The 19,215-nt window shown below is 39.8% G+C and overlaps 1 protein-coding gene across 1 annotated transcript in view; it reads right to left on the reverse strand.

Annotated features, from left to right (window-relative positions):
- LOC116305705 (protocadherin-like protein) overlaps positions 1–18,563 on the reverse strand; it is a 38,165-nt gene extending 19,602 nt beyond the window's left edge. The window contains exons 1-8 of the mRNA XM_031715669.2: positions 16,255–18,563; positions 12,374–12,546; positions 11,713–12,025; positions 6,820–7,034; positions 4,902–5,570; positions 3,331–4,533; positions 1,404–2,814; positions 151–714 (exon numbers count right to left, since the gene is read on the reverse strand). Coding sequence (XP_031571529.1) covers positions 151–714; positions 1,404–2,814; positions 3,331–4,533; positions 4,902–5,570; positions 6,820–7,034; positions 11,713–12,025; positions 12,374–12,546; positions 16,255–18,160 — 6,454 coding nt within the window. The 5' untranslated portion in view covers positions 18,161–18,563. The remainder of the gene's footprint in view (positions 1–150; positions 715–1,403; positions 2,815–3,330; positions 4,534–4,901; positions 5,571–6,819; positions 7,035–11,712; positions 12,026–12,373; positions 12,547–16,254) is intronic.
- Between the last annotated feature and the right edge of the window lie 652 nt (positions 18,564–19,215).

Raw genomic sequence — 19,215 nt, forward strand, 5'->3', positions numbered from 1 at the left:
ATTTTTGAATAATTTAGCGCAAGCGTGTCTGTACTCTGATATAAACACGATAGACAGCCAATAAGCGCGCGCGTTATATTTAAAATATTTTATGATATTTAATATAATACTGAATTCTTTGGCGTTCGTCTTTGCTAAATCTATTTTTACCTGTTGCAACCACTTGATCAGCCCCAGCATTCTCAGCGATAAACACGTTGTACAGGTTCTGAGAGAATACCGGTTTATTGTCATTAACGTTGGTTAACTGCACAACCACTCGCGCTGTCCCGTTCAGAAACGGAGACCCGTAGTCCTGTGCCCATACGAGGAATGCATGACGAGGCATGGTTTCGTAGTCCAGTGGTTCTTTTGTGACAATCCACCCGGTATACGGGTCTACCGCAAAGTACCTACTCTGCGCAATGTATCTAAACTGTCCATTGATGCCGGAGTCCCGGTCCGTGGCGGTTACTGCCAGTACTGTCGTACCTACCGGGGCGCTCTCGGGTAACGAATCAACATACCGCTGCTGTACGAACTCCGGTGGGTTATCGTTAAGGTCGTGGAGGAGAATTTTGATGTTGACATCACTATATAGTCTTTGTGATAGTTGGGTCTCCTCGGCTCTTACTTTGATGTAGTAAACATTTGAATCTCTCTCGTAGTCCAGTGGGTTTGGAAGTGCTAAGAGTCCAGTGTTGGAATCCAATACAAACTTGCCATTATCATTACCTGATGAAAACAATGAGTGAATAGAGGCTTTGCACCATCACGTGATGGCAGCCATGACAGGAGGCAAAGCAATAGTATTTTTTCCTGGGAAATTGAATTTATTATCATGTAAATTAAACTAGTCCAGTTTTAATTCTCCTTACCTCCTGCCATTTCTGCCATCGCGTGATGGTGGAAAGGCCTCTACCGTCAAACCGCTCTAATGTGGACAGAGCCCAGCGATCGTATTAGTGAGAGTCCGTATTATACAGGTCTGATTATAATCGTATACGTGAAGCGACTAAATGAAGTTTTACGTAAAAAAGCTCTTATTTAATTATGGAAGTATTACGAGAGGTTCGACGAGAAGATACGAATAAAAAAGATATATATATAAATTGAAAAGAAGCATCAAGGAAAGGGAAAAAACTTGTTAACGCTATTGACCACCGCAAGTACAGCAGTGGCGCAGCTCAAGGGGGTCGAACTAAAAGCAATGTAAAGGAAGGAAGGAAAGAGGAGAAAAATGCGTGTGAGAGAGAAATGAGTAATATGTAAAAAAAGGAAGAAAATGACTAAAGCAGAGATAAAAAAAAGAAAGAGGAAAAGTAAAAAATAAAATAAAAAAGAAGAAAAATTAGGTTAAATGAGCAAAGAAACGAAAGGAAGAAAGGTAGACAATAAAATACCAATATTTCCTAACCACATACCTTGTACAATAGAGTACCACACCTTCACACCAGTAAAGCTTCTTGCCATCACTGAACCAACAGCCATCCCTCGCTTCGTATTCTCATTCACGTTAAACACATATTCCTTCTTGTCGAACATCGGTGGAAACCCACCCACTTGTACATTAACAGTCGCGTAACTAGCGAGTGAAGGTTGACCCAAATCATACGCGGCGACAGTCAAATTATACCACGGTAGCATCAACAGGTTTCGGCCCTTAGTTTTGATGATTCCCGTCATAGGATCGACTTGGAAGAAAATGTCTCGATCTTTGATCATACGATATCTGACCTCTCCATTGGATCCAGTATCCTTGTCCTTGGCGCTAAGCTGGTACACGAGTGTGTCAGGGCCTGCGTTCAGGTTTATACGGGCATAGTACAGCCCTCTTGTTTTTTTCATAGTGAACTCTGGTTTGTTATCGTTAGCATCCAATACCCTTACACTGACATCAATATTGGTATAGTCTTTCCTGTTCTCGGAGTTCTGCACCTGCGCGATAAAGCGATGAACTTTTCTCGTCTCGAAATCGAGAGATTTCTTAACTGTCACAGTGCCTGACGTTAGGTCGATTTGAAAGAACGTTTCAAGTGGTGACTGGATAGAATATTGCGCATTCTTGATAGGATAAGAGGGACTTAGTATGGTAACTTGTGAGCCAATTGAAGCGCTCTCGAGAACAGTTGCTCTGTGCTCTCCTTGGTTTAGTTGGTACTTCAACAGCACCAGTCTCGCTACCGCAAACGCCGTATGTACGGGTTCTCCACCATCTCGTACACTAACCTTGAAAACAACGGGTGTCTCCAGATCTGTCAAAACCTTTTTAGTCTTTAGTCCACCCTTAGATGTTATTTCAAAATAGCGCGCAGCTATTGGATCACTAGTACCGTACCTCAACGCGTCCATTTTATCCGCGTCTGTTGCTTCCATCGACATTACAGGACTTCCGATCGACAAATCCATTAATGCGCTTCCTTCGATTATATCATTTTTATCCATGTTCAAAAATTTAGGTCCATTGTCGTTGACATTGATCACATTGATAATAACCTTAACCCTGCTCATCCGGTTAGTCAGGTCTGTCGCCATGACAACAAGAGTATACTTAGAGCGCTCTTCGTGGTCTAGTGACGTAACTGTTGTCAGCCAGCCAGTTCCCGGATGTAGGTCGAACTTGTCGTCCTCGTTTCCGGACATGACTGAGTACATTACTGGGTCGAAGCTTGCTGCTTGGACTTGAAGGATAGACCTTCCTCCAGGAACGTTTTCTTTTACGCTACCGATGAAAGGAGATGAGAGAAACCGTGGAGGACCACGCAAGGGGTGAACCACGAAGTTGACATCTGCGCTAGAGTATTTGGCGGGAAAACCAGAGTCACGTGCTTGAATCTGAAGCAACAATGAAGATATTAGAAAAATACTCAAACTTACAATGGGAAAGCCGGCCCTCCTTCCTGTCGGAATGAATTCAAATACAAAAGAAATGCCACAAATTCCATCGAAAAAAAGTTTGATTTCTTTTGTATTTCCATGTTAGACTTGTATCCACAATACTTTTGAGAAGGGTCCGTCGAACCCTTAAACGAGTACTTGGCTGATCTTAGTCAGGGCGTGGCTAACAAACAGATCAAATTACGATTTCCATTTTGATTAGCTAGATCTTGCGGACCTATCGGTGAACCTAGAGAACATCAATTGAATCAAGGGAGAGACCATAAACTCTGGTCATATCTGGGCCTGGTTGTACGAAGGGTGGTTAGCGCCATCCGACGGATATATCTTATCCAGTGGATAAGTTATTAGGATAACATCATCGAACCAGAGATCCCAGAGGTGAGGGGCGAGTGCATTGTCCCCTTAAAATAGAGGGCTGCAAAGAAGATTGTATTTCCTAGATATACGTACCTTCATGTTGACATTCTCTAATTCTGACAGTGGCTTATCCAGGAATATCATTCCATCATTAGGTCTAACACTGAAGTATCGTCCAGCATTTCCTGAATCGATGCTGTATGTGACTGCACCATTCCCGTCTCTATCATAATCGTAAGCAACAGCTTTAAACACAGGCATGCGCACTCGATGATTCATTGGGATGTTCAGGCTGTACGACTGAGACGAAAACCTCGGCGAGTGGTCGTTAACATCCTGTACAACTACGACAACTCGCGTTAATACAGATAGCTTAGGTTTACCAGCATCTTCGGCTTTAACCGTTAGAACATGTTGATCGATATCTTCTCGGTCCAGCGTCGTAGTTGTTCGTAAAACACCCGTATTTAAATCAATAGCGAATCGTCGATCGGAGTTGTTGTTTTCGTAATTAACGATAGAATAAATGAGCCTCGCGTTTTCTCCGCTGTCCGGGTCACGTGCTGATAAAGTTCCAATCACGAGACCTCCGTCTAAATTTTCCTTTACAACTATCTTATATACAGGTTTGTCAAAAGTTGGAGGGTTGTCGTTTACATCTTCTATTGTAAACTTCAACGTAGGTCCAACTATTTTGGCTTTGTTTTCCTTCACCGCAATCTTTAGTTTATAGCTAGCAGTACTCTCGCGGTCCAATTTCTTCCGTAGACGAACCTCGCCAGTAACGTCTATACAAAAAGCATCAAGGTGGTTGCCATGGGTGATGGAATATTTAAGGTTGTCGTGACCGCTATACTTTTGCGTGACCTTTAACAAAAACATTCCGACGGGGGTTTCCTCAGAGATCGCCATAGCGTAGGACGTTTTTGGGAATTCAACCGGTGGTCTGACGTCTTTGACATTTACGACGACATTCGCTCTTCCCTTGTTGAATGGTGATGTCGAATCGGTTGCCGTGACTACGAATGAGTACGATGCTTGTTCAGCGTACTTAAGTATCTTAGTCGTGGTGATTACCCCAGTTTTGGGGTCGATGATGAAGGGCGACGAAGCGGCATTTTCAATAGCGTACTTGACAATCGCATTGCTGTCAGAATCACGGTCATAGGCGGTTAGTTTCTTGACTGTTGTGTTCACCGGGAGAAACTGATCGACGAAGATGACCAGAGGATCTTGGGGGATTGCAAAACGAGGAGTATTATCATTGACGTCCATCACATTGATGATAACTGTGGTCTAACAAAAATTAGAAAAAAATTAGAAAAACTGAATAAACTTATAAACTTAAATTCATACTTTTATTTCACAACCACTAACGCGCCAGTTTGATTTTTATGGAGGGAGGAAAACCGGAGAACCCGGCGAAAAACCCTCGTGGCAAGGGAGTGAACAACACATCAAACAAACTCAACTCACATGTGTGGCTCAGCCGAGAATCGAACCCGCGACCCCAAGCGTGAGCTACACAACGGTGAGATACCACTTGTCCATACGCACTTGGTACTTCGGTCGGAAACTTGATTTCGGTTCGGCCACAATTTTATTCCAAATGATTTTGTGTTTTCTACAAATAACAATAAATATTTAAAGTCTAATCGTAATACCTCAGCTGGTAATTCAGGCATGCTAGCAGACCATCCTTGCTGCACGGCTCGTACTATCAACTTGTACTTCTTCTGTCTTTCATAATCCAGTGACTGTCTAAGACTCAACCACCCAGTGTCAGTGTCAATCCTGAATTGATTTCTCCTATCCCCACCCACTAGGTAGTAACTCAGCTTCATTCCAGACCCCGCGTTATTCTTTGCCTCGACTTTCAGGACATCTGCCACGACATTCAAGTCCTCCGACACATTTTTTTGGTAAACAAGTTGACGAAACTTCGGAGGAGAATCAGAGACGCTGTGAACGGAAACAGAAACTTTGACCACCGAAGATTTCCGAGGTTTGCCGTTGTCATAGGCCGTGACTGCAAAGCTGTATTTTCTGTTTCGTTCAGCACGCTGAGCGAGCTTGATTGTGCCATCACTAGGATGAATTGAGAAGATATCACTAGAAGATTGGTATGTCGTCGCAGCATTAGATCCTGAGTCCAAGTCTGTGGTAGTTATTTGCATAACCATGGTCCCGATAGCTGTGTCTTCGGGAAGCGGGATCGAGTAAGATGACTTAGGGAATGTGGGATAGTGGTTGTTGCCGTCATGCACGCGGACGACGACGTTGGCTGTCGTGGTGCGTTTGTGTGGAGAGTCAGCTTGGTCGGTAGCGCGAACCTATCAAGATAACAAATACATAGACAATCAACTATGAAATACTTCACACCTATAACCTTAACACTTACATTTCCTAAACAACTCAACAACCGACATCCGACATTCGACTCTCCACAGTCAACATTCAACACTTGACACTCAACAACCTACACTCGATACCCGACACTCAACACCCGACACTCAACACCCGACACTCAACAACCTACACTCGATACCCGACACTCAACACCCGACACTCAACACCCGACACTCAACACTTGACACTCAACACTCGACATTCAACACGCGACACTCAACACCTGACACTCAACACTCGACAACCTACACTCGATACCCGACACTCAACACCCGACACTCAACACTTGACACTCAACACTCGACATTCAACACGCGACACTCAACACTTGACACTCAACACTCGACACTCAACACCCGACACTCAACACCTGACACTCAACACTCGACAACCTACACTCGACACCCGACACTCAACACCCGACACTCAACACTTGACACTCAACACTCGACATTCAACACTTGACACTCAACACTTGACACTCAACACTCGACATTCAACACGCGACACTCAACACCTGACACTCAACACCCGACACTCAAAAACTGACATTCAACACACGACACTCAACACTCGACAACCTACACTCGATACCCGACACTCAACACCCGACACTCAACACTTGACACTCAACACTCGACACTCAAAAACTGACATTCAACACGCGACACTCAACACTCGACACCCGACACTCAACACTCGACACCCGACACTCAACACCCGACACTCGACACCCGACAGTCAACACTCGACACTCGACACCCGACACTCGACACTCAACACTCAACACCCGACACTCAAAACTCGACACTCAACACTCGACACTCGACACTCAACACTCGACATCCGGTTGGTTCAGTTGGTTGAATATCGTACTCATTGTTGTGCGGGAGGTCGTAGATCCAAACACACTCTTGACCAACACTTGAAATAACTGACGAGAAAGTGCTGCCTTTGTTAATACATCTACAAATGGTTAGATTTCGTATGACTGTGAAACGGCACGGCACGGCACGTGACGAAATGTTTTGCACCAATCACAACGTGCGAGATCACTATTCGTCAATTGAAATACTCGAACGCGGTACCGTCACAACCACGGTAATATCAAGTCCTTACCGTGCGCTGTTTACAGTAACACGCACAATTATACCAAAATAGCGAACCAGATACCTTAAACGAGTAATGTGATCTTTGCGAGTATTCCAGGAAGCTTGATAACGTCAATGCACATCCCTGGCGCACGGTACGAAAGTTAAACGTGTCCATCTCATCAGCATCCACGTCGTCTATCGTGCATTTAAACTGCCCTGCCGCACCTCTGTCTTCATCGGTCACGTTAATGACTGTCAGTGTGTTTCCGGGTTGCGCATCTTCTTCTACGCTGACTATAAATCGAAGAGGAATATCCACGTTCAGTGGGAATAGTGATCCGTTCTTTATATCAAACGAGTATGAGGAGAACACAAAAATGCTCAAGAAATGAATAACCAAACCAGGTGATCTCGTTTTGACAGCCCATCAAAAACCAGCCAATCATCGCGCAGGAAGAAATCTGATCAGGCGGTCCATCGAAAAAAACATGGCGACCGAAGTCAGAAAAAAATTATTCTGAATCTTTGCTTCCCTAGCTACGTTATGGACTAGCAATACAGTTAAAATTCTACCTATTCTTATAACGAATACCACTGGGTCAAATGGTGCGTTGTGGTTTCAATTCTTTAATGAAATTATCGTGAAATGATAGCTCTTTGTTCGCCGATAAACAACTGAAACTAGGACCGGCTGATCAACTACAACAATCCTTTGCGCGACCAACATGGCTGCCGTGGCTATTGTTATTTCAATCCCTTGGAAATATTGAAAACTAGCAATTGATGGTTGCAAGCATTCCCAAGAGAGTCAAAAGACAAAAGCATGGCGGCATTTGTGGCCGGCGCCGTTAACAATGGATGCTAATAAGAAATCGTTTGTAATGGCACCAACATGGCCGCCTTGACGTAACGTGCAATCGAAGAATAGGATAAATCTTGATTTCTGTTTTTCCGTATAGTACATTTAGATTAGAATAATCAGCTTAAAACTTAAATCTAAAATGAAAAAGTAAGATGTAATCGGGATGACTTTTGGTAATTATCTCATAAGACATCTTAGAAACACAAGACTTCCGTACCTGTAATTTGAATAATTGTTTAAGATGGTAAGATAATCAAAATTGATCAAAACGAAAGACTCTGTGTTGTAGAAATTCCGGCCATTAGTTCAAATCTCATTTAGTAATATCAGAACCGTGACAGATCTTAATTATGCCATTGTAACTAAGCGAGCTTTGTTAGAATACCAAATCGTTCGGTTACGGTTCGATATTTTAAAATTTCAGATTAGATTATTGCGGGGATTTAGTTGTATGGTACTTTATGTATGGTACAAACACGTGGAATAAAATAATGTACCATATACGACGTTCATACCTTTTTGCAATAATAAGAAAATGTTGGTAGAAATGCGTCATTCGACAACGTTATAATCGAATCTACATCACTATATCTACTGATCCTTTTGATATTTAATGCAATTTTCAAAATCTTATCCCGGAAATCCTCGGTATCGTGCTAGAATTTTAATATCTCGGAGGTAGTCTATTGAAGAGAGAGAAGCTCATTCATCTCCCAGCCTCTTCCATCAACTCATTGGAAGAGAAGACGATTGGAGGAAAGGAGTGAAGAACGAGATGAAAGTAAATGAACATGTTTGGCTTGATACGTTTTTCGGCCCAAGCAGAGGATGCTGCATTGTGACGCAACCGATCTATAATCATATTCAATATTTAACAATTATTCGCCGAAGGCGAAGTGATTATCGGGGAATAGTGTGAGTTTCTCGACCAATCAGCGCGCGAGATTTTCAATAATCACCTGTGTAATTTTACTAACAAGATATCCAATAGGTTGATAAAACAAACCAAGAGCAATAATTTTTGGTAGTTCCCACACCTTTGGCAAACGAAAGGCAATGATATAAACCGCAATGCGTCCGCCCATAGTATTTTCCTTCCCACTTTGTGATTAGGAAAAAAGACTTCAAGTCGAGATTGAATTAAGAAGAAATACGACAAAAAAATAAATAAAATTTTTCTAATTGCGTCGGTCAAAAACAATCGTTTAAGGTGTGTTTAGCAAGGAAAGGTGGTTTACGACCCTTTAAGTGATTTTTATGCAAAATATTTCTTAAGAAATACGCAAAAACAACCGACCCTGAGAAAAGAATATTTAAACAATACCAAATATATTATTCTTTGAGTTATACACCTCTTCCCTCTTCACCTTACCTACCCTACCCTCCCCCTCATCCTCCCTACCGTTGACCACCCTGTTAAAACACTGCAAATCCATTTCTTTTCTCAGCTTTAGTTTCAGTTTTTATTTACCATTGTCTTCATTGCAACGCACTGTCGGTCAATACTGCCATCAATTAGATTCTATGAACGTACTGAACCATCAATTTGATTGACGGCAGTCTATTGCAGGATTTCCCTGTCATGGAGTGCGTAGCAATGAAAAGAGTGGTAAGACTTTCTTTACATGATAGTCAAGTTATTCATCCATCGTAAAGCTGACGAGGGTATCCGTAAGTCGTTCTCCCACACTAAATTCTTAACAATTATGCGGCTCAGTTACATTAATGTCGGTTATGGCAACTTACTTTTAAAGCATTCACAGCACATGCAGAGAAAAATACGAAGCCCATGCACATGCAAGATGAAAGAAAGAAAGAAAGAAAGAAAGAAAGAAAGAAAGAAAGAAAGAAAGAAAGAAAGAAAGAAAGAAAGAAAGAAAGAAAGAAAGAAAGAAAGAAAGAAAGAAAGAAAGAAAGAAAGGAAGGAAGGAAGAAAGAAAGAAAGAAAGAAAGAAGGAAGGAAGCAAGGAAGCAAGGAAGCAAGGAAGGAAGGAAGGAAGAAAGAAAGGAAGAAAGAAAGAAAGAGCACGGAAATCATTTGCTGATGATCCGTTACGAGACGGCACTGAAGTCCATGAAGACTAACAGTACTCCCATGTATAAATGTATAATGCACAGCACTCACATGCTCTATATGAAGGATTCTATTGTGATTGGACAGGTTATTCATACCATGTCGTACCCATATCACAGATATTAATGCAAGCATCGGGTGAGAATATTGTGAAAAAAGATTCCTTCCTTCAAATCAGAAGATGATCTGAATTTCGATTGAGGAGAAAATCTATATCCCTCTAACAGTTTCCATGCATAAAGCAACAGTTACCAATGCATAACTGTAACAATACTAATGCAGTTCATCTTATTTTGTTCCTTTTTAACCCAGGCACATGGCCTGGAATATTCTTCTTTAAATTATCCTCCATGCGAATACTTCTCTTCTCCACAGGCCAGAAGAGCACTGCATGCATGGAACATTCCAGTATGCCACTGCAGCATGCAACAAGCATGCTAGAATTGAGAGTGACTCTCCATTAACTGTCTACGTTTTCATAACTAAACCTTGTTCATCAATAATGTGAGTGAATAGCAAGGCATGAGGAAAGAAAGAAAGTTTTAGTGTAATTTTTTTGTCCCCATTTTCAGTCCCAACACCATTTGTAGAATTAGAATTGAGCCCCTGCAGACAAAAGAGTTAATGTGCTTGACACAGCACATTAATTCCATTGACATACTAAACAAAGGAGTGAAGTACCTAGGAAATGTACTATAGTTCTTTAGTTTATCAGCCCCCATGGCTCCCAACACCATTAATAGAATAAGACAGACAGACAGACAGTAAGTACAAGAAGATAGCAAGTTACCAGGCTTCAATCGTTCATAAATGTGCCCACTATCCTCATCCACTATTTCAAGGACAGCTATGATCGTTCCAATTTTGGTGCTGTCAGATACAACAACTAAACAAAACATGAGACCAACCAATAGAAAACAAGTTAGTTTGGATAAATCAGCTGATAATGCAGAAATATAATAATTGTTATTTTAAATGCAGGATATTATTAGGATATTATAAAACATAGCTATTATGGAGGTATTACATGCATTAGGTTAATTTGGTAGGTATTGAATCCCATGTCAAATGGTGAATGAGTATATATAGGTAGGTCGATTATCAGATTACAATGTAGCCAAAATTTGATAAAAAGAATGTGAATACCATAGCCAATGTGCACTGTAAACAAGCACAAAGCTGTATTTTAAGCCAAGTCTTTTTGGCGACAGACCCAATCATTTTTTTCATATCAGACGATGTTTTATTCCCTTGAGTATTATTTCTTTTTTGCTGATACGGTGTACACAAACTATGATTCTCATTCTCAAGAGTCTGAAATGTGAAATGGTCTGAAATATGAAAACACTGATAATGGTAAACACAGAAAAAGTGTCGACTTGCAGCATGCAGTAGTTTATTGCCCATGGCTCAGCACCAGACAGCTTACAACAACAGCTTACAATAACAGTACTTCCCTTTAGCTCTCAGAAAGCTTTGTGCTATCCAAAGTGCACACTGACTATCTTTAATAATCACATAATTACTTCTGGTAATATTATTATCTATCTAGAAGTGTAATTTGTCCAAATACTAGAAAAACAGCTTAAAAAGCACTTTAAATTATTTGAAGATAATGTTGGATTTAATGGTTTGAACTCCCGTTTTGACATTTTTTTAAATGTGACCATCAAAGAACATCATGTTTGACATACATTAAATAGGAATTGTGAGTTTTAACTATAAATTTGATCTTTTATAGTTTCATGTGCTAATGGAACTGCATATTTTTCTATGACAGTGATATGAAATTTTAAATATATTAAGGTGTAAGGGAAGTTTGTCCCTGATCCCAATCCCATTATTCAGCCCCAACACACAAGCAAACTCAATCATGCTCAACTTTCTAAACTTATTCAAAAGCACCCCATCGTATACCCTTGTACCCCATTTATCTTGCCCCCCTTCCTCCCATGTGATGACAAATACTTTCCTTAACACTAACAATGGTTTAATTATTGTGTTACATGCATGTACATGTGGTCATCCTTCCTTACCTTCATAAGTGGTTTGAAGAAAAACCGGCGGATCATTAGCATCTTCTACATCGACAGTCACTCTAACGGTGGAATTTCTACTGGGAGTCCCTCCATCCGACACCCGAGCTGTCAACAAATGCTTGCGTTTAGTCTCGAAATCCAGAGAACTTCGAAGAGACAGGATTCCCAGCGATGGATGAATAGAGAATAGGTTTTGACTGTTGCCATGCACGATTGAATACGTAAGATTTGCATTAGACCCCGAATCGGCATCTGTCGCGATCAGACAGAGAAGGTTGTCTATTGGCCCTTGATTTTCTTTAATTCTGACCTGAAAAAAATAAATATCCTTTGGTCTGGAGATCAGTTAGAGACTAAAAATAATTCCTTCCAATATTATTTTGCTTACGACTTAAACTTAGGCCATATTCAGTAGTATTTTCTTACTTGTTTTCAACTCTGTTATACTCTCTGCCATTGGCAGCCATCTTGAATAGTAACCAGGCCTTTACATGTGAAGGCCTGGTAACATTTCAAAATGGCTGCCGAACTACTACGGAGTTGCTCAGTGTTTAGATTTTTTAGTATTTCTTTAGAAAATTAGAAACTGGCCGTAATGGGACTGACATGAGAGCGAGTGAGGCACAAGACATAGTTAATAATATCTACAGATCCATACCTGGAAATTTTGCTTTATAAACTTAGGGTCGTTGTCATTGACATCAATCACCATAACGACAAGCTGGGCTGGTGAGCTCATTGAGTCAGGAGCTCCCTTAATACTCGCTTGGATATCCAAGTAGTACTGGGACTGATGTTCACGGTCCAGCTTCGTAGTGGTGTAGATGACTCCTAGCCAAAAACAAAGTTAATGCGCACGAGTTCATCACTGTACTTACAGACTACTCATGCATTACTTCGCCGAGATACTCTTCAATCCTTGCGCACGGAGTTGCGACATTTAAAAGAGAAAAAGCATTTCTTTCCTAGCGCTTTGAAGGGGTTAATTATCCAGTTTATAGTTTAAGAATCGTATTCAGTACGCATGCGATTTTATCCCAAATTTCTCTCCTTCTTTCGTTTAATTATGAACAAAAGAAGGTTTAGACAAAAAAAGGTGAGAAATTCAAGATAAAATCGCATGCGCACTGAAAACGATTCTTATACTATGAACTGGCTTATTGAGGAAGAATAATATGATCGTCAACCTCAGTTTGAAGATATTAAATGACCGCAAAACAAAAATATCATTATCATCTATATATGTGATTATATGTAGTGCTTCATAAATTTGGTTTCAAGAAAAGAAAACAAAAACAACAAAAAATCAAGAAAATTAAAGACTTAAAAGGAGTGGCCGGTGCCGGTAAGGACCGTGGGAAGCTAACGCCATAATGCTGGAAAATACACACAAAAAAGCTTCAAAAAAAAAAATTTAAAAAAATTCATCACTAACAAAAAAGGTTGTGATTAAAAACATCAATATTGAGTTCTCTCAGAGACTCAAGCTCCAACCTCGTTTGTTATTTGCATGTTCAATCTTAGCGTGTATAAAATTCTTTATATATTGATTAAAAAACACCGACATATGTGCAATTGAAATCTAATATAGATATGCTAATGAATAATTATTAGCATTGAACTTTCAAGGCATGATTGATAGGAAAAAAAGGTGATTGTGATGACAGAACAGGTAGATCCAAAACATAGTCATTAATCTTTTAGTTCGAGACGACGAGTCGAACAGATGTATAGTATGGACGTGCGTTAAATCGCGTACTCTTTAATTCTCGTATACATAATCGAACCCCGCCTCACGGTTACTTTTCAACTCAGTTATTCTCCTTCCATTGGAAATCACTATTCTCCTAAACCCCGCTGCACTCAAAAATTCCCAATATTTGATACGCTTGCCATTGATCGATCAGCGTCCAACTTGATTTTCAACAAAATACTGTGGACACTTTTCCCTGGTTCGTTTGGTTTAAGTACTATAAGAGTTCGACTTTATTTACTTATATTCTTCTCAGTTTTGCTTTAGATAACACTGGCCTATAAACCTCGGTAATACGGACACTTTCCCAAGCTTATTTGGTGACATTTGACAATGGTTTGATCATGAAATTATTTTCATATTTCTATGTATTTCTAAATCTTTGAAAAGGTCTTGTTTTCTAAAACCGTTCAATAAAGAATGCGAATAAAAACAAGCCCCCCCCCCCCCCCTCCAATGTCCAATAAATATTTTAATTTTTGTTTGAAACATTGAATAAATTTCTTGCCGTCGTATCATCAATTTCGTTTTTGAAAGCATATTAGATGAGGCGTCCAATACGATTTTACCCCTTCGAAGCGTGCTGATATAACGCCTCTCGGCTATCGACCAAAAACACTTCATCTATAGCTATACACTTGAACCCGTCAATACATAAATTTATATCCACTTCATAACCATAGAAGAGACCGAGCCCTTGCAGCTATTGACAATAAGGAAGGTTGTCGTCGTTTCCCCATGTAAACTGTACCCCGCGTACTGTAACATCTATCACGTGGTTTAAAAGAACGGAAATTTTTATGGCATCTTTCGATGGGGTAATTGAAAAATAACTCGATGTTAGTACTTGTAGCAGTTAAAGTTTTATAACAGGAATTGTATGAGTTCCTGAAATCAATTTTTAATTAAAATCTTGTTGTTCGGAATTTTTCCCGGAACTCATTATAGTAAAGTTCTCGAAGGATTCGTTCTAATGAGTCAAGAGAACTATGATATATGGAGAGAGAGAGAGAGAGAGAGAGAGAGAGAGAGAGAGAGAGAGAGAGAGAGAGATAGAGAGAGACTCAATTAGCAGAGTAAGAAGATATTCTCTAAGTCGTTTGTTTTGGAATTACTTTGGACGTTTTGTGAATAATGAGTAGAACAGCTAATCAAAAGAACGAACGGCATATTTACCACAAGACATTATGATACATTATTAAAGAAATTACTCATTCGTCTACATGAAGGAGGTAAAGAGTTCGCACCTCCTTCTGTCATCCAAGCTATGAATACTCTAAGTACGATTGACAAAATTTAAGTGAATTCAGTTTTCACGCCAAATGGAGGAGAAAATTAATGCTGTCACCTCTTCTAGAAACCCCAAAACGCCCTTCGTAATGTTAAATTAATATAATGACAATCTGCTGTAATTAATGGTAACACAGAGCTGTTTGATGGCTCAAAAATGGTTCAGTCGTGGTGGCTTTTCACGCTAAGACGTTGAGATTGTGTGAAAAGGATAATATAATCCAGCAAATAAAATTTTCTTCAAAATTCCTTATCTTTTTTTTATATTAATTATGAATTTTACCTCGAAGGTGACATTAATTTAAGAAGGGGAAAATTGTGAAAATGAAATTTTTTTTGAAACCTTCAAGTTTTGGAGAAAAAAGACATTCGTAACTGACGTTCGTTACGATTTTTGGAATATCAAAGTAGGAATTGAATGAATTAAAGGCTTTGGAAGCTTGATATCCTTTGAGGTGAGTGTGATAGTATTTAGTAAGAAAAGTATAAGAGCATTTCATCAAGTATCATGCGTTCTTGCCTCCGGGACTGGTACTCATTAGAAGACCCCCGCAACTACTCCTACGATATTAAAAAGAGAGTGTAATCTGCGTGAAGAAAAGGATTTCTATTTCAAAATACACATAGCTTGTTTTCTAGTGTTTTCGGATAGCTTGTCTCAGAATGATTGAAATACTATAATTCCAATTACTTTTCGTATAACGCTATGTGTCGCATAGGAAGCAGTATTGTTGAAGAATTGATGCTGAGAGCAGACTCTTTGTTTTCAAGCTTGACAACTATGCCTTTCATTTCTAATCTCCATCGAATTATCACATTTGCGATCTCGAACCAGCTGCTTGAAGCTCGATTATTTATGAAGCTTTTTCTTTAATCTACTTTAGTTCTGTCAGCGTTTCAAAATAAAGTGAAAATTTGTCGTATTTGCTTTGGATTGGCGAAAGAATCGTGGCCAATTGGTAAACATCGTAATTAAAAGAAAGCTCAAAGGTAGTTTCATATATTTCGAGTTAGAACCTCCTAGAATAAAATTTATTTATATTAAAATAAAGTGAGTGTTTTCAGAACGCTCATTTGGTTTTGAGATTTTTTAGACAAATGCAAAACCCCACTTCTGCCACCAATATTTATGATATAAAATGTACGCTGAGCGAGCAAAAGTTTCATTTAATTTCCAGCCTTGTGAAGTTATATATATATATTTTTGATTCATTATAGGTATTAGTCGTACAGTATTGGCTAAGAAAGGAAACATAAGGACAGTTTTATCGCTTTAAATTCATGGGTTAAGTAATTGAGAGTAAATTAGCGCGTCATACTATGTAAATAGCACACTAAAATTCGTGACAAATTTTAGTTTTTGATCTTAACTCAAGCTATGATGAGTTTTGTTCGCATGGATAATTTATATGCGGTTTTTATGCGAACGAATATCTCCCTGTGTGGCGACGCAAGATTAAAAAGCAAATAAATAAATTCTAAAGATTGGATCTTACCTGTTTCTTCACCAATAGCAAATTCTCCACCCGAGTTCCCTCCAGTGATTTTGTACTTGAACGTCTTGCTTTCTGCATTCGGTAATTTCCCTCTAAACTCTGCTCTAATGACAGCCACGAATGCTCCAATTGCAGTATTTTCTTGAACCATAGCCGTTTGTGAAGGAGTAAGAAAATGAGGTCGTTTCGTGTTTTCTTCGTGTGGAATGATCATCACATACAGTCGGGCCGTGCGAGGGAATTTCGCGTTATCTCGACCTTCTATATGCAAATCATACCTAGTACTTTCCTTGTTTTGACTTGCGAAAGGTTTCAATACACCATTATTTTCGTCTAGAAAAAATCTCCCAGCTCCACTTCCACCTACTACGGAATACTTGAGCTTCCCATTTTGCCCTCTATCGCTATCACTAGCCGATATTTTCGCGATTATGGTGTTCTTGTCCGCATTTGGTGGCATTGTTTTGACCATCAAACTGGATGGAAAGACAGGGGGATGAAAATTCTCGTCTACATCAGCTACCTGAACTATAACTTGAGTTTCCCCTAGAAGGCTATGATTATGCAAACTCGTCGCTCTAATTTTTAAAGTATAAGAACTCTTCGTCTCGTAATCTAGAAATCTCAACAATGTTATAATACCGCTTTTAGCGTTAATGCGGAAGGTATCCCGCAGATGCCTTGGAAACAACTCATAGTTGAAACGGGATCTGATGTATTCAGCAACGTCCAGCGTTCTAACGTGCGCTACAACGGCTTGAAGTGGAAGATCTTCCCGTATTTTTACATAGTAGCCCCGCGGATTAAATACAGGGGGTTTATTCGGGGTCAGTATGATTTTTCTGGGAGGATAACTTTTCACATCTTTTAGACGAATTTTCACCAAGGTGGAAGAATTGTGCTGCACGATTCCACCTCGGTCAGCTGCCACGACAGTCAGCTCTAAATAATTTCCCGCTTTCTCGAAGTTTACTTGACTGACAACTTGGACGACACCAGTGTGAGCATTGATTGCAAAGAAATCATGGTCTTTGGTAAAATAATAGTAGACTTCAGAATTGATACCCTCATCGTCGTCTGTTGCTTTGACCTGGAGAACGGAAGTGCCAATCGCAGTGTTTTCATTTATACTCAGAGAGTAAATTGGAGGGTCGAATAATGGGTAACAATCATTTTGATCTAGAATATTAATTCTGACTTGAGTTGTGCTAGAAAGAGGATTCTTTCCGTTGTCCTTCACCTTTACAGTGAGTACGAAAAACGCTGTCTTTTCTCGGTCGATTTGTGCTGTAGTTTTTAGTCTCAGAAATTTCACACCTGCTTGCTCATTCATCTCTACCGCAAACAAACCCGCCTCATTTCCCTCTGTCAAAATACTATACGAAAGTACAGAATTTAAACCCGAGTCAAGATCCTCTGCAAATACGCCTTCAAGGCCGTGCACGTAGCTCCCAGAAGGACTATTCTCCGACACTGAAGCGGTGTATAAATCTTTGGGGAATTTCGGAATATTGTCATTTTCGTCCAGAACAGTTATCCGAATATTTGTTGCATTTCCCCCTCCAGTTTGATTATTTTCCCGGCAAACAATAACAAGATCAAAAATATATCCTCTCGGATCCTCTCGATCTAAGGCTACCTTGGTCGTTAAGAGTCCTTCAGAGCTGACATGGAATAAACTTGCGCCATTCCTCGATGAATCTTGCAGTAAATATCGGAATCCTTGTTTGTGTGGTAAAGTCAATAGTACTGTCGCCGGATGAATTCCTTCCGAAACCTGAATATTATTCACAGTGTCGCTTGAATCAATGGCGGTCGCGAAAATAGAGAATATCACAAGCAAAAGAGCAGAAATTATATGTGGTATTCTCAATGTCGTTTGGAGCGAATTCTTTGCTCTTTCCATTTTGTTGAATTAATATAATTTAGCAGAGGAAACGAGGCTGGTTGATATCCATGGAAGCCAGTGTTTATGGCAGTCGTTCGCTCGACTCACACATATTGTAATTTTACATTTTTCAAATCATTATTCACTCGAGACTCACCCGGTGTTTCGCTGCTAGACTCCAAACCAAGGTTTTCAGTTCCTGTAGTGTCGTGAGAGTGACTAGCCGCTCCTAAGAACCACTGCATAAATACCGATTTATGATAATAAGAATAAATTTAGATTCCAGTGAGTGACTAAATTGGTAAAAACCAGTACTGGTCAGATGGCATGTAATTACTATAGAAGCGGTGAGAATCTATCTGTCAAGATCTTGGATCAGGAAATTGCTCTCTCTCAGTGGCAGTGGAGAATATTCGAACCGAATAACTACTTACCCAGCCAGCAGCTGTGTCACGAAGGATCGTAGTGTTGGAGCAATTGACAGATTCAGAACTTTGTTATTGAACTGCTAATTCAGGAGAGAATAAGCGCAACTTTCGTAACGTCGGCTCAGCCAATCGCGACTTGTTCGGCAGTTGAGAAGGCGTTATTATGGAAGAAGCACCTGGAAAATGAGGAGATCTCGTTACTCATTCTTCGCTTTCTTATTCGCAGATAAAAATCTCTCTAAACATAAAAGTGATACCAAGATTTCCTTTGCAATATGGACCAGTTGGAGATTTTTGGTTTTCCAGATAAGATAAGGAATGATAATCAAAAATTGATTACTCAAATTAATAGATAGAATGTTTAAGGATATTCATTATGACCAGAGATTTTCTCGCCTCGCGTTGAGTCATACTTTTACTGGTGTCCATGTATATAAATCAAAATTAAATGTAGCTAATGCTTTCGACGAGGTTCATAGCAGTTAAAAAGTTCAGAGAAAGGTTATCGCGTAATTTTGGTTGCTTGTCAGATTTCCAGTGATTTCATTGGACTATTTTTTGGCGGGCTTTGGGAGACGCGTCGACCCAAGCACAAAGCATTGTTAGTACACAGTGATCTCATTATTATCTAAAATACTAAGCACC

Source organism: Actinia tenebrosa, unplaced genomic scaffold (assembly GCF_029948245.1).
Source record: "Actinia tenebrosa isolate PJP-AT-01 unplaced genomic scaffold, QUT_ActTen_1.0 PGA_scaffold2__45_contigs__length_23673736, whole genome shotgun sequence".
In the NCBI taxonomy this organism is placed as follows: domain Eukaryota; kingdom Metazoa; phylum Cnidaria; class Anthozoa; order Actiniaria; family Actiniidae; genus Actinia; species Actinia tenebrosa.